We start from the raw sequence: 15,085 nt of genomic DNA on the forward strand, positions 1-15,085 counted from the left end.
CTTCGTTGGTAAAATGATAATTAAATACAGAATTGAAAAGCTATAAAATAGACATGAAAAATAACTCCTCTGACCTACTAACTATTTTTTTTGTGTGTGTGTTTATGTGGGTGTGTGTGTGCGTGTGATGTACTAGAATTGTAAGTAGTGTAACCATTGTAATTATTAGTAGTACGAGCATCGTATGGATGGTATTGTCAGTATAGCCAATATTGTAAATAGTGCAAGTATAGTGAATATTGTTAGTAGTATTTAGTTTCAGTAGTGTTTAGTACTGTAAACATTTAATATATGTCTGTAAGGCAAAAAATAAATAAATAAAATAAAAAAATAAAAAAATAAAAAAATAAAAAAATAAAAAAATAAAAAAAATATCCATGCTAAAAAGTATGAGATTGAATATTGTTTGCGATCTAGTAAAACGATTAACTGGTCAGCGGACAGCTTCCAAATAAATTACGTCACCTCGATGAGTTGACAAATGAGCCCGCGTTATGGTCATGGGATACTGGTCAGTGGCTATCCTGTTTTGACAGCTGTCAATTGACTATATTGTGAATGTCATATAAAAAAGATGAGGACTTGCCAACACACGCCTGAGACACCCCTCCCTTCCTTTTGATAGTCTCCCCTACCCTACCCGTACAATCTGTAGACGCGTACGTACGTACGTACGTACGTATGTATGTATGTACGTACGTACGTACGCTCGGTCAGTCACGTGACAACCAAGCGAAAAGAGGTTGACCATATTCCATGAGTATGGGGCTCTGTCCCACGCGCGCTTCGCGCGCGCGGGAGCCCCGCTATTATTATTATTATTACTTTTGTTATTATTACGTAAGTTCCGAGTGTACAGAAGTATAAACGTGGTTGCTTCGGGCGTTTTATGCAACCAGGTCCAGATTTCTTGCAAGACAGGTTTGATTCATAAGGTGGTAAAACGCATCAAATAGCCATTCCGTTCGTTTTGCAGTAATGTTGAAAAACAGGTTACACGATTTTGTCAGTTTCGTTGCCTTTTTACCCGTACTTTCAGTCATATTGCACTCAGTTAAGCACGCATACCAGTTTCTACCCCTTACGAAACGAAAAAATAAAAATGTCTTCTTACTTTGGCAGTTTTTTCCATCAGCTTGTAGTCTGTATCCAGACATACAACTGCACGTGTAGCTTCCGATGGTGTTTATGCAATTCTGCGTGCACTGATCTGTGTTTAAGGTACACTCGTCCACATCTGCATTAATAAGTGAAAAAAAAAAAAACTATTCATTTACAAATTCTAAAAAATAGAAGTAACTTAACCTTACATAAAAGAAGAGGAAATAGATATAATTAATAATAAAAAGTTCAAAATTCTATAAAATAAAGAATTCCATTATGCAGAGATATTAAGATCATACAATCGAATTATACTAATGACGGCTAAACCAGTGTCCATAAAAAGCCCTAAGTAAAAGCATATAGACACGTATTTCAGATATCCGCACTAGCGACATTTATTTTACAGTCTAATGATTGCTCCATCTTGCTACGAAACGGCGTTCGCGAACCTCTGACGCATGCATGTACCGATCTTAAGAGTTCAAACGAGATCTGTGTCCTGAGCCAAGTGATCACAACATGATAAGGCTCGGTGTCTTTCTGAGCTATCTTGTCTGCGAGATGCTTTAAGAACCGCTGACACTCGTTTCCCATTCCGCCATTGGTTCCAAACACTAAAGGCGTAAACGAACCCATTTCTATATCTAACACCCGCTGCTGGTACTTGCGCTTCTTCTCTTCTTCCTGCTCTTTGAACACTTCCGATGCTGGCTTGCTCTGGTAACACTTGGAGTTGACGTGCGTAACTCTAACATCAAAAAATGCCGTAACTCCTCTTGCCCAGAAACGTCCGGCTTTGATGTCCAACCTTGCCCCAGAACTTATAACAGCGCTCCTCAAATGAAATCGCTCGTTGCCCAGGGGTTGAAGGCGTGGTTCGATTTCGACATTATTGCAGATTGTCGATGAATGTCGTTAACAAGTTCCGTACACCGTCATGTCTCTGCGCTACAAACCCCCCCCCCCCCCCCTCCCTTTTTTTTACAAGAGACGGTGTGACTAACGGTGAATTTATCCCCACATATGCAATGACTTGGTAAATCGACTAAGGGCAAGTCATAACGCAAACGTAGCGAGTCTCTGAACTCTTGCTTGTTGAGGGCTAAACCTTTGTCTGCGAGAGGCATCGCATTCAGCCAAGAACTTGCGCCCTTGTCCCTCGATTGATTAACCAGACGCAGCAGGCCTGGGGAGAGGCTTGAATCAATGCTATCCATTTTCTCTTTGGCACTTGCTCTCTTAAGTGATTGTTGATGCCTCTTTAGCTCCTCCGTAGATCTTTCTCCTGGCACCATGATGGAACTCTGTGAAGTAATAGAATCTACGTGCGTGGTGGTTATTAGTCTCGAGGCAGCAAACTGCTGCGGTGCCTCGGTTTCAGATCAGGAATGCCTAGACCCCCTTGACCCGTTGCTAAGGTAGCAAGTCTGCGCACCTTGTTAGGGAGAGGCTCTGATTGACCGAACAAAGTTGGGAGTAGTAAATCTTCAATCACTTCCTGGATTGGATCGACATAAACTTCAAACGATTCAATCGTGCGCATGAAGTAGGTGAACTTCGACTTGTAGCCTTTTGTGAAAGCAATATACGCCGCATGGGGCTGGCTCTTCGCTATTTCAGAGAGACGTTCGATTTCCTCTTTCCATGCACGAACCTTCTCCTCACAATACTGATCTTTGTTTTCTTGCGACGCAATAACTGCTCCCAGATGGCGCTGACCTTCAGTCGTTATGTTGACTTCCTCTCCAAACACCCTCTTTGCTTCCTCCGCGAGTTCGCTAGACTTCACAATAAGCCAGCTCTTTGTCCCATTCACAAGGTAACCAAACTTTTGACCTTCCTTACTCAATTGCCTCTACCAGTTGTATAACTGCACTATACTCCCTCCTCCAGCTGAGTCGTCTTCAAGCCACACCTGTTTAACCAATGGGCAATGATCCCTCAAATTCTGTATCATTATGGATGTAGTAAGTGCGTACCATGGCATCGCTAGCGGATCTCCTTGTGTGGTGCCTTCTCGAGAAAGTATTTCACCGCCCCCACAAATAAACAGTCTAGATGGGCTTCTGTATGTGTTAATAACATAGAGCGCCATTTCTTTGCACATGATCTGGATATTGTGTAAGGCCGCTTACCTATTCATTTGGTTAAAAGCGTTACTAACATCAATTAGCAATATTCCATCTGTTCCTTCTTCAACAAACACTTGACTCATTGCATGGATCGCAGCCTCCGCTCCTGCATTATGACCAGCGCAAACTTGTAGGGGACCCGCCGCTTCTTTTATTTCCTCCTTTAAGAAACCGCTGACCGTTTACCCCACTATTCTCCTTAGTACCTCTCCAACACCAATTGGTCTGATTCCCGGGTTCTTGTCAAGCGGGATAAGCCTGCAGGACGTAAAGGCTTCAAGTAAGGATGGGTGGTACGATTTCCTTAGCAGATTTCTTGTGAACACGGCTAGCTCTTCTCTCAAAATTTTGCCCTCGGTCTTGAAATTCTTAGAGCACAGGATTCTCTTATACAGCTCTGCGTCCATTCCAGATGGTCCGGCTGAGCCCTTGGTTTTACTTGCCGAGTTGTAGATCGATTCTTCGTCTATGAGGTCATAAACATTTGGCGGAATATAATCAATTGGGCCATGTAACAAACTCTCCTCTGCGATATCAGCTGCCTGTGGGTGCTTGTCCTGTAGCCCTTGCAGGACATCTGGCGATAGGTCGAGCAGACCGGACGAGCTCTCTTTATCTAGGAGTTTCATTGCAGCTGTCAATTTTCCTTGCAGAACCAGCTTTGAGAAGGCTTTGGATATGTCTTCAACCTTTCTAGGTTTCTTGGAATTCACAAATTTCCCTTGAAAGAACCTCACTTCTTTAAGCAGCAAATCAATGTCCCCTTGTTTCCAGAGTGCTAATCGACGCTCTATTGCTTCACTATGCTCCTTGCTTTTGGAAGTAGCGGATGGTTTTTGCAAAATCAAAGTTGGGAGCACCATGAATGCTTTAAGAGCGACCGAGTTCAAGTCAGAGTCTGAATTAAATTGCTTAATCCAGAAGGTTAATTCTTCAATGAAACTCTTCCCTGCGCGACCCTATGGAACATTGAATATATTCCTCCTGTAGTGGACGATTTCATCGTAAACATCGTTGACAGTATTACAGAAACATGCGTAACTAATACTGCCCCAATTTTTGTTCTTTGTTTCGGAGGGAAGCACATCATAATCAGGCAGATTTTGCTTGATTTGATTTTTGGTGTTTTGATCCTTGCAAGTAGCGGTCCGTCCCTGGGGAGCTCTTTGATCAGCAATGTCGGGAGAAATATGCAAATTCGAACCTTCGACCACATTCACGTTTGATAAATTTTCACCTTCGCATTGGGCGGGTTCGAGACCCTCGGTTTGTGACAACATAGAGGCACCAACCTCTTCTGTTTCGTCTAGAACAGTTGAAGAGTCGCCTCTAACACTTATTTGTGAGTTTTCATCCGTTATCGCTGCTGCGTGGTCGCGAAGATTCTGAGCTGATAACCCCAAGTTCACGTATCCCGCGTCATCCCATAGATCTTTCAAAATGCGCATATATCCTTTCTTACGTCCGTTCTGATAACATGGCGGTTTGCTTGAGCTTTTTAAGCTTAAGGCTTTTTCCCTGCATTCTAGTAAATCTTGATTCATCTTGTCAGTCCATTTTAGCCTTCCTGGTTTTCCAGCGAGTGACCGACCTGCAGCCGCCGCCTCCGCCATTGTTCATTGTTTATTGTCACATCTGCATTAATGATTTTAATCTTATTAAAAAGTTTTGTTGACAACAACCTTTTCTGAAAAGTAGAAAACTAGCGAGGAAAAAATTCAATGAAAAACGGCAGAATCTAGATTCAGACAGCAAAAATGGGAAACAAACCTACAAACAGAGGAAAAATGTCGAATAAAAGTAAATAACAAAATTCACTTTTCCCTAGGTAATGCTAATAATAGCGCAAGTTTTAAAAGAAAAATGGTTAAAAATCACCGATTTTGCTCATTCACAAACAACAAACAAACTTGTGAATAAAGCTGCCAACGATTCCGCCCGGGTTAGCGTGCAAGATCGTAAAAAACCGCCCGCTCTCGGAACCAATCAGATTGCAGGATTTGAAGGATTCGCCCGCTCGCAACCTTAGAAAACGATAATATAGCCGTATTTTACGTTACGTCACCTATTGATGCCTATCGTCAACCAGGGCTTAATTAGCTCATGAGACAATGGGTTCCTTCTTTTCAGTACCTGACACATTTGATTAAAAAAAAAAAACAATGTTTACAAACAACACAGTTTAACTTAAAAGACTAATGCACATCATTTGAGTGGTTAACTCCACATAATTTGATTTGATCGAAATACTCACCAGCACAAGATGTTTTATCGTTTTGTAGACTGTACCCTCTCCTACAATCACACGTAAAACTTCCATCGTTGTCATTGCACACTTGACTGCAGCCGCTGGTAGCTTCTGTGCATTCATCAATGTCTTAAAAAAAAATAGAAGAGGCAATCAGAAAAGCGTACAGTATCCGCAGACTGATCGAAATTTTCATGGGAAAATCAAATGATTTGCGCATTCCGTTTAGGAAGCATCGTAGGAGGTAGACTGAGCTGTGACTTAAGGCAATGCTATTTCAGTACCCCGTTTCACCCCGTTCAGCTGATTAGGATATACATTGCAGCTGTTCGTTCTCCTACCACGTCAAATGTCATAGTCTTATTTATATTCATGTTTAAGATTTCCACCTGGTTAGTTAGTTTGTGTAAATGGTAAGCACCCTCGGTCTCCAAAGGAGGAGGCAGAGAAAAGAAAAGCAGGTCCCCTTTCCATTTTTACAGTTCTTTCTTTGCCCGACTTTGAATGATAATACAGTCAGCTTTCTCTAAGACGGACATCTTTGGGACCGGCCTCGACTGTCCTTCCTGGAAAGGCCCGGGGTCAGGCTAATGGAGGTCGAAGTAACGTAACACCAGTGTTGTAACAGAAAAGTGGAATCATTTTTCTTATTGTGCAATAAGCGTTCATTACAAGCAAACGTTAACGGCTAGTGTCTAAAAGCGTAACAGTATACACTCTGCGAACTGGCCCGGAAAGACTGCAAAATTATAAAAAAAGTTTGCAGTTTACTGTCATGTAGGGCTCCTACATTTCCGTTTTGAGGTACTTTTCACTGCATAACGCACTTTTCTAGTGTCCGTTGACAGTTTCAGAAGTGTCCGTTGTCCATCTTAGTGAAGTGCCCGGAGAGTATGGCAATAGACTTAGGGAGGTGTCTGTCTTGAAAGAGGTGTCAGTTAAGAGAGAGTTGACTGTAAGTTAAATTTGAGACTTGTGGGTAGCTAACCAGGACGGGACGAAAACAAGTAAAACCCTTGCAGGCAAAGCCGCCTGTGCATACGCGGGCAATGCAAATTGCGTGTATAATGACTTCTGATTGGATAAAATTAGATTACGCCATACATGTGATTTAGGTCCCTCGTTTTTTTTCCGTGGGCCGGTAAGTGCAACATGCATAGATTTTGTTGTAGAAAGTAGAAATAGTCTCGACTTTTTAAAATTGAACCTGCAAAGAACCAGGGCCCGGTTGCATGAAACGCCCGTAACAACTACGGGTACGCGTACGTGCACTCGTAACTTAAGTCAGTTGCATTAAATTACTTAAGTGGTCCACTTAGGGACTCCACTTAAGTGGTTGCACTTACGATTTTTGTAAGTGTTCACTTAAGTGTCGTTTATGCAACAGAAATTGCGGGTGTTGCATAAAACCTTTCTTAAGGGAAAAATAGCACGTAAATTTACGGGACCTATGTAGGTCCCGTATCGTTACTGTTTTTACTAAACTCGAGGAGATCTTTTACTGAGAAGTGAAAAAAAGTATTTTTCTTCACGTTATTCGCTCTAATGCGCTTTGTAACCTCTGATGTACACTTTAAAGCCGACGTTGTGAAAAAAGAAGAACTATCATTTTCAGTAGATATTGAAGAAAAATAACGTCTGCATGCAAATTTCATTTTTTTGAGAGGCTTTAAAGTGTTCGAAACGACTTAAAACTTTCTTTACACTCACCGATGGCTAGCTTAAAAATCATTAATGAAGTACTATATCAAAGTTACGTGTGCCTTTAAGTGAGCCCGTAAGTTACCACGTACCACTTAAGTGTAGATTTTATGCAACCGGGCCCAGGGCCCGGTTGCACAAAAACTTGCACTTAAGTTGTCACTTAAGTAGGTCACTTACGAATCCGTTATGGGTTCACTTACGGGTGTTGCATGGAACGCAGTCTTGAACGCACTTAGTACTCGCGTAAGTTCCTGTTTTACGTAGTAACTTACTTGGTCACTTAAGAGTACACGTAACTTTGTTATAGTACTTTATTGATGACCCACTCTGTGTGAAGAAAATTTTTAGTCCTTTCGAACACCTTTAAGCCCCTCATTGAAATAAAATTTGCATGCAATCGTTATTTTACTTCAATATCTACTAAAAATGATAGTTGTTCTTCTTTTTTCTAAAAGACGGCTTTAAAGTGTACATCAGAGGTTAACAAGGCGCATTAGAACGAATAACGTAAAGAAAAAGCTTTTTTTCACTTCTCAGTAATACACCTCTTTAACGTAACTAAAAACAGTAAGGATACGGGATCTACGTAGGTCCCGTTAGTTTACGTGCTATTTTTGGCGTATAGTAAAAAAATGTTTTATGCAACACCCGCAATTTTTGTTGCATAAACGACACTTAAGTGAACACTTACTAAAATCGTAAGTGCAGTCACTTAAGTGAATTCCCTAAGTGAGCCACTTAAGTGATTTAATGCAACTCACGTAAGTTCCGAGTGCACATACATATACCCGTAGTTGCCACGGGCGTTTTATGCAACCGGGTCCAGATTTTCTGCAAGACATTTAAAAATTCCTAAGATTAAGGTATGCAACCCTTCTTCATTTAGGAAACTGGTTTTGTGACGTCATTGACGAAGCAATTCTCACGTGTTATTTGGAACCACGTTTCAGGTGTTTTTTGTTTTTTCGTTGAGCCACATTTGTAGTTCACTTTTCAGGATCACTGATGAAAGCAAACCGTTCTAAATAGCATTTAACAAAATATGCATATTTAATCAGGTAGTCATGCCTTCAGTGACCTGAGCATTGTCCTATTAATACTGGCGATGGTAAGCAGTGGTTATTATTATTCATTTCGCCGTTTCTGATTACTTTTTTTTCCGCGGATAATTCTCCATAACCAGCTGGCGCTGACCAAATTTGGAAGATGCGAGAGGATACCATCGATGAGATGGTGCAGTGCCCCTTTATTATATGAAAGCCACCGAGAAATACGTTTTGCATATCCTTGAATATTTGTCCGTCCAGTTTTAGAGAGTAATGTGGCTATTTTGTCTCCTGATAACCTTAGACTATTACACCATTTTCTTGAGTTCTCTCGCGCCAAAGCAGCTTGAGTGCAGCCCCGTTGCCTAGAAGCCAAGTTGCAATTGTTTATTAGGGCACTGCATCATCGTATCGATGGTATACTGCTCGCATCTTCCAAATTTGGTCCACACCATCACTGCCCAAATTCTAGGGCGGCTGCTTGAAAAAGAATATACTTTACTGCCCAGTGCCCAATCGTTCACCCTTAGATAACAGAGAATAAGCATAGTCAAGCAATAGCCTTAAAATCACTGGATTTTCCCTGGAGAGAAATATCCAGTCAAGTCTCATCCCGAGACCTCAGACTTCCAGCACCTTTCTGAGGATATGTGCCGATCCGAGGAGTGCCGACTTTTGCAGAAACGAAAAGAAAAGAAATTCTAATGACTACAACTTTTCACAGTTACAGTACACGAAACGCGTAGCCCAGCTTTTCCTGTTATCATTATTATTATTTTTATAATTATTATTATTATTATTACTTTTGTTATTATTACGTAAGTTCCGAGTGTACAGAAGTATAAACGTGGTTGCTTCGGGCGTTTTATGCAACCAGGTCCAGATTTCTTGCAAGACAGGTTTGATTCATAAGGTGGTAAAACGCATCAAATAGCCATTCCGTTCGTTTTGCAGTAATGTTGAAAAACAGGTTACACGATTTTGTCAGTTTCGTTGCCCTTTTTCCCGTACTTTCAGTCATATTGCACTCAGTTAAGCACGCATACCAGTTTCTACCCCTTACGAAACGAGAAAAGTAAAAATGTCTTCTTACTTTGGCAGTTTTTTCCATCAGCTTGTAGTCTGTATCCAGACATACAACTGCACGTGTAGCTTCCGATGGTGTTTATGCAATTCTGCGTGCACTGATCTGTGTTTAAGGTACACTCGTCCACATCTGCATTAATGATTTTAATCTTATTAAAAAGTTTCGTCTATAGCAACTTTAGGACTAAGGCCTATTATAAATTTAGTAAAATGAGATATTAAATAAACATAGTTCATTATCACACTTTTCGGGGTAAATAATGCCATTTATTTGACCGCAAGAGTCACTCAGGCCGCTTAAGGTATGACTATCTAATTAAATATGCATATTTCCTCCCAATACCGACCGACCTAGGCCGGTGAATAACGTTTTTATTTTTTTCCTACTGAGATTTAAACTTTTAGGAAAATTTTACCTTAGTCTCCAACCTATGTGTGTTAAAGAAGGGCGCGTTCGTGTTGATGTTATTCAAAGCGCGCGTTGGATTGCAAACCAAAACAAAACATTTAGAATAAAGAAAGGTTTGTGTCTTGGTAGAGAATTCATAATCTGAGTCTCAAACAAGGATGAGAGAATTGACGAGCTTAAAAGTTACAGCAAAGAAAATACAGCAAAGATTTTCTTCGGCTGAATATTTACTTTAAGATTAATTCAATCGAGCGGGATAAAAACTGCACAAAGACTATCTAATTAAATATGCATATTTTGATAATTTGCTTTTCAAAACGGTTTGCTTCTATCAATGATCCTAAAAATTGAAGCTCAAATTTTCGTTACGTGCTGATAGTTGAGAATTAACGGTCAAAATGTTTTCTCCGAAACGGGGAAAAGATAATGAAAGAGCAACAAGCTCTTTTAGGTAGATTTCAGAGGCTATTAAAAAGGTTCTAAGAAGTTCGCCTTGTATGTATGTTTGTGTTGTATAGGAATCAGTAAATAAAGGGAAAAGGGTCTTATGACTTATTAACTAGTTAAATAGCTAATATGATAAATAACATTTCCAATCAAACAAGGCAGATTTACAATTTACACTGTTTATGTTATATTTTGATAGTAAAAATTCCTAAGATTAAGGTATGCAACCCTTCTTCATTTAGGAAACTGGTTTTGTGACGTCATTGACGAAGCAATTCTCACGTGTTATTTGGAACCACGTTTCAGGTGTTTTTTGTTTTTTCGTTGAGCCACATTTGTAGTTCACTTTTCAGGATCACTGATGAAAGCAAACCGTTCTAAATAGCATTTAACAAAATATGCATATTTAATCAGGTAGTCATGCCTTAAGTGGCCTGAGCATTGTCCTATTAATACTGGCGATGGTAAGCAGTGGTTATTATTATTCATTTCGCCGTTTCTGATTACTTTTTTTTCCGCGGATAATTCTCCATAACCAGCTGGCGCTGACCAAATTTGGAAGATGCGAGAGGATACCATCGATGAGATGGTGCAGTGCCCCTTTATTATATGAAAGCCACCGAGAAATACGTTTTGCATATCCTTGAATATTTGTCCGTCCAGTTTTAGAGAGTAATGTGGCTATTTTGTCTCCTGATAACCTTAGACTATTACACCATTTTCTTGAGTTCTCTCGCGCCAAAGCAGCTTGAGTGCAGCCCCGTTGCCTAGAAGCCAAGTTGCAATTGTTTATTAGGGCACTGCATCATCGTATCGATGGTATACTGCTCGCATCTTCCAAATTTGGTCCACACCATCACTGCCCAAATTCTAGGGCGGCTGCTTGAAAAAGAATATACTTTACTGCCCAGTGCCCAATCGTTCACCCTTAGATAACAGAGAATAAGCATAGTCAAGCAATAGCCTTAAAATCACTGGATTTTCCCTGGAGAGAAATATCCAGTCAAGTCTCATCCCGAGACCTCAGACTTCCAGCACCTTTCTGAGGATATGTGCCGATCCGAGGAGTGCCGACTTTTGCAGAAACGAAAAGAAAAGAAATTCTAATGACTACAACTTTTCACAGTTACAGTACACGAAACGCGTAGCCCAGCTTTTCCTGTTATCATTATTATTATTTTTATAATTATTATTATTATTATTACTTTTGTTATTATTATTATTATTATTAATATTATTATTATTATTATTATTATTATTATTCAAAAGCTCCAGAGTCAAATAAATATAGAAAGTTTAGTTTTAGAATGTAGCCCGATTCAGAGATATAAGTACCGTTTGATTAAAATAAATAATAATTATTTCATTGTCAGCCTTGAATTCCAGCGGGTTTTCTGTTTATTAAACCAAGCTTGTAAAGTCATCCACAGCACATTTACGAAAAAACTGTTTACAACCCTCTGTTTAATAACGTGTAAATTGGTCAGAACGCTAAACGTGAGGGAAGCAAAGTGCGCTTTCTAATAGCCCACCCAATTTGTGCTCAGCTTAATACTTCACATACAAATTCTACACGCTGATTTGTATACATTTTCTCTAAGTTTTTGTTGAGAAAATAAAAGATTTTCTTTTCGATGATCGTCTTATTGTAATTCTCATAAACGTTTCTCGTGATGATGTATGGATACTGTTGGTCACTTTTTGAAGGGTAAAGGTGGCTCGATCCCCTTTTTTTTCAGTGATAACACCTTCATTTTTAAAACAAAAGGAAAAATCTCTTGAAAAAGCAGGAAATCGAAACTTGCAGGGTTTCAAAAATGTATCTTTTATCGAGTTCGACTTATACATGGTAACACGGTAACGCAATAACCATTATAAATACGTTTCCTAAATTTTTGAGAAATTTAGACGTTCGTTTTCGAAACTGCTTATATGATGTGCCTGTTTGGTGTTGTACCAATTCTACGCAATTTTTATGAGAGCGTTTTCAAGCAATTTCTATTTCAAATTTTCTGGCTGCTACAACGAGTTGCGAAACGAATCATACGTAAACAACGCTTTTCCGGTCCACGAAAAAAGACATTTTCCCTATCGGTAGGGAGTAAACTTTGGTGAAAATTGTTTTTAGAATTAGGAAAGAAAGAAAGAAGTCGCCTCACCCGATTTCCCATAATATACAGCTTTTCCGAGAAAGGTTGTTGGACTGTGGCTTCTAGTGCCTTTCTTTCAAATTTCTTTAAAGAACAGTGGGCACAATTTGAGCCATTTACAATAGAGAGGAGAAGTCGTTACGTCACGTTGCCATGGTAGCAAAATTTGTGGATGACAACAAACCAAAACGTCACTTAAAAAGTGGATTCGCACTGTTTCAAACTTCATCGATCTTAATCAATTTCATTTAATTTGTCAAATGTTGGCGAAATTTTCTGGGTTAAATTTTAAATTAGGAAGTTTCATGTCGCGGTCGTGCAACAACGGCTAAGAAATGTACAAACAAGCGTGATGCACGTGCGAAGATTTTTGTTTTGCCAATCTAAACGTATTGCTTTTTTGCTGTTCACCGTCGCCATTGCAAAAACTCCCTATTGTTGTCATCCAGAAATTTTGCTACCATGGTAACGTGAAGTCACACTTCTCCTTTCTATACCTTTAGGGATTGTCGCGTGCACTTTTTCCGACAACCTTTCAGCATGTTGCACACCTAAACGTCTTTCAAATTACTCGAAAATTAGGGTTAATGTACGTTAAAACATAAGAAAATGGCCGGCGGTATTCCACGTAAACCCAACAGAGGATAGTTTTGTTGAGTACTATATAATATATAGATTTAGCCAGGGCTAAAAGCGAAGCTCCTGTATATTAACTCTAATTTATAATTTAAATCAAACAATAAACTTGTTTTCCTAAATTCAGTTAACTTTGCAAACAGTACAAGCTAAGAGTGAACTTAATCTTACATCGAGGTGATAGCCTTATATGTACACCCAAAAAATAGCAATCATCTTCGATCACATTTAAGAGCGCGGGCTCTTGATCACAGTAGATTAGGCCTGGAAAACAAATTCTTGGAAAACGAATCAGACCAATAATCAGGCCGAATTTTTTGCGCTCGACAAGTTTACTTCAAAAAATTTGCCAACATGCCTGGGGGCGTGTAACCCAACCTTTTATACTTTTTATACATCACATCTGAGGTGAAACAGTACCATGAGGAGCTGTTTTTATCATACAGACCTCGGACAGAATGCAGTATTTCACAATTTTGCAATACAAATTGCACTCACTCAATATTCAGGACGATCGAAGCACGTGTGGGCTTTTAGCGGAACCGTTAAAAAATTTCCAGAATCACCTATACGGCTAGCCGGTTCTCACTTTTGACAAGCGCCAAAGTCCACTGTTTAAATTATGATTAATAGAGTTATACGCTTCAACATAATAAAGAATTTATTATGTTTATTTTTTATTTAATGGTTTTATAACGATGTGTAATCGTCAAAGGCGTTTGATACGCGTGGCATTTTGACTACTCCTGCATGCAGGCGATGTTCATGAGCGACTGAAAACAAACGGCACGGCGATAAAAATTGCAAAAGGGACCACTAACAATCAATAAAAGGAAAATAATTCGGTGAAACATATACAGAGACAACAATTTTCATTCACGAAGACAAGTATTAAAGTGTCTCTGAAAATCCTTGTTTATGTTTTTCATTTTGTAAGCCGGCTTCCCGGTGTTTGCTTTTTCAAAGATGAACTCGAAGCAAGAAAATTGCTCAAAGCTTTCTTTTACAGCCAGAATTATAACTAAATATTCTTTGGAAGGTTTTCTTTCTTTCTATTTGCGGTGAGAAAATGTCTAAAGGCTTTTTAAAGTTCTATATGCTTATAATCAAACCCGATACTCGGTCAGATCATTGTCTCAAATCTTACATTTAAAAAACGTGCATAAATTAAATAGCCGCATAAACTACGCTCGACTTCATTAAATTAGATATAAAAGACAAACGTGAAATGCAATAATTACTCAGGCTTACCGTTCGAGATGCGCTGGAAACTATCAAGTAAGGCCAGAATCGCTTCAGACTTTTCAACCCTCTTACGCATCAAGCAAGGTGGAAAACGAAAACGATGCCATCCGAAATCGGATTTCCGACTTTGACAAGCGAAGTATTTCTCAACCAAAAACCTAGTAAACAAACTAGCCATGAATAACAGAAGACTATTGATAGCAGCTGAATTTCATTTTGTACATTCAGTGGAAAAAGACAGTTAAAAACATCACAAGTTGACACAAAACTCTGTCTTCAGCAAAGTAAACAAGTTTCAAGATGCTGCATAAATTTTACGCATGAACTCACCTGTCAAATTTTGACCAATCAGAGCATAAAAATTGGACGTAGAGCGTGACCAACGCGTGACCTTGGTGAGAAAAGTCAAAAGCAACTAGCCTGTCTTCCCTGCCTGTAAAAACTGGCTGAATTTTAGCTTCCGAGGTCAGTTTGAAATCAACATTTTAATTGTGCGGCACATATAAAACACAACATATTTCATATGAATTTAAAAAAATAAACTTGAGCCTGCGATCATTTGAAAGCTAGTAACTTGTCAGCGGATAACTTCAAAAAGATATTCGACCTCGATGGGTCGACACCTGAGCCCGCGATACGGTCAGGTGATACTGGTCAGCGGATACCCTGTTTTGACAGCTGTCAATTGGTCACAACATTGATGTGCAATATATGTGTGCAATATCAGTCTTCCTATGCTCCCAAACTGGCTAGAAAGTGTGAGGATTAAACACTGGTTTCCCTGTGGTGCGGACGGACGGGCGGGCGGACGGACGGGCGGGCGGGCGGTGTACGGTCACGTGATTACCAAATTTTCTTGGATGGGTAGATATACTTAC

The 15,085-nt window shown here is 39.6% G+C and overlaps 1 protein-coding gene and 1 pseudogene across 1 annotated transcript in view; both read right to left on the reverse strand.

Moving 5' to 3' along the window:
- Positions 1-9,446, reverse strand: part of LOC140939895 (uncharacterized) — a 59,017-nt gene extending 49,571 nt beyond the window's left edge. The window contains exons 1-3 of the mRNA XM_073388871.1: positions 9,328-9,446; positions 5,491-5,613; positions 1,115-1,237 (exon numbers count right to left, since the gene is read on the reverse strand). Of these exons, the coding sequence (XP_073244972.1) occupies positions 1,115-1,237; positions 5,491-5,613; positions 9,328-9,370 (289 nt within the window). The 5' untranslated portion in view covers positions 9,371-9,446. The remainder of the gene's footprint in view (positions 1-1,114; positions 1,238-5,490; positions 5,614-9,327) is intronic.
- LOC140941671 (uncharacterized) lies at positions 2,040-4,205 on the reverse strand (annotated as a pseudogene).
- Positions 9,447-15,085: the final 5,639 nt, after the last annotated feature.

The sequence above is a fragment of the Porites lutea genome, chromosome 1 (genome assembly GCF_958299795.1).
Source record: "Porites lutea chromosome 1, jaPorLute2.1, whole genome shotgun sequence".
NCBI lineage: Eukaryota > Metazoa > Cnidaria > Anthozoa > Scleractinia > Poritidae > Porites > Porites lutea.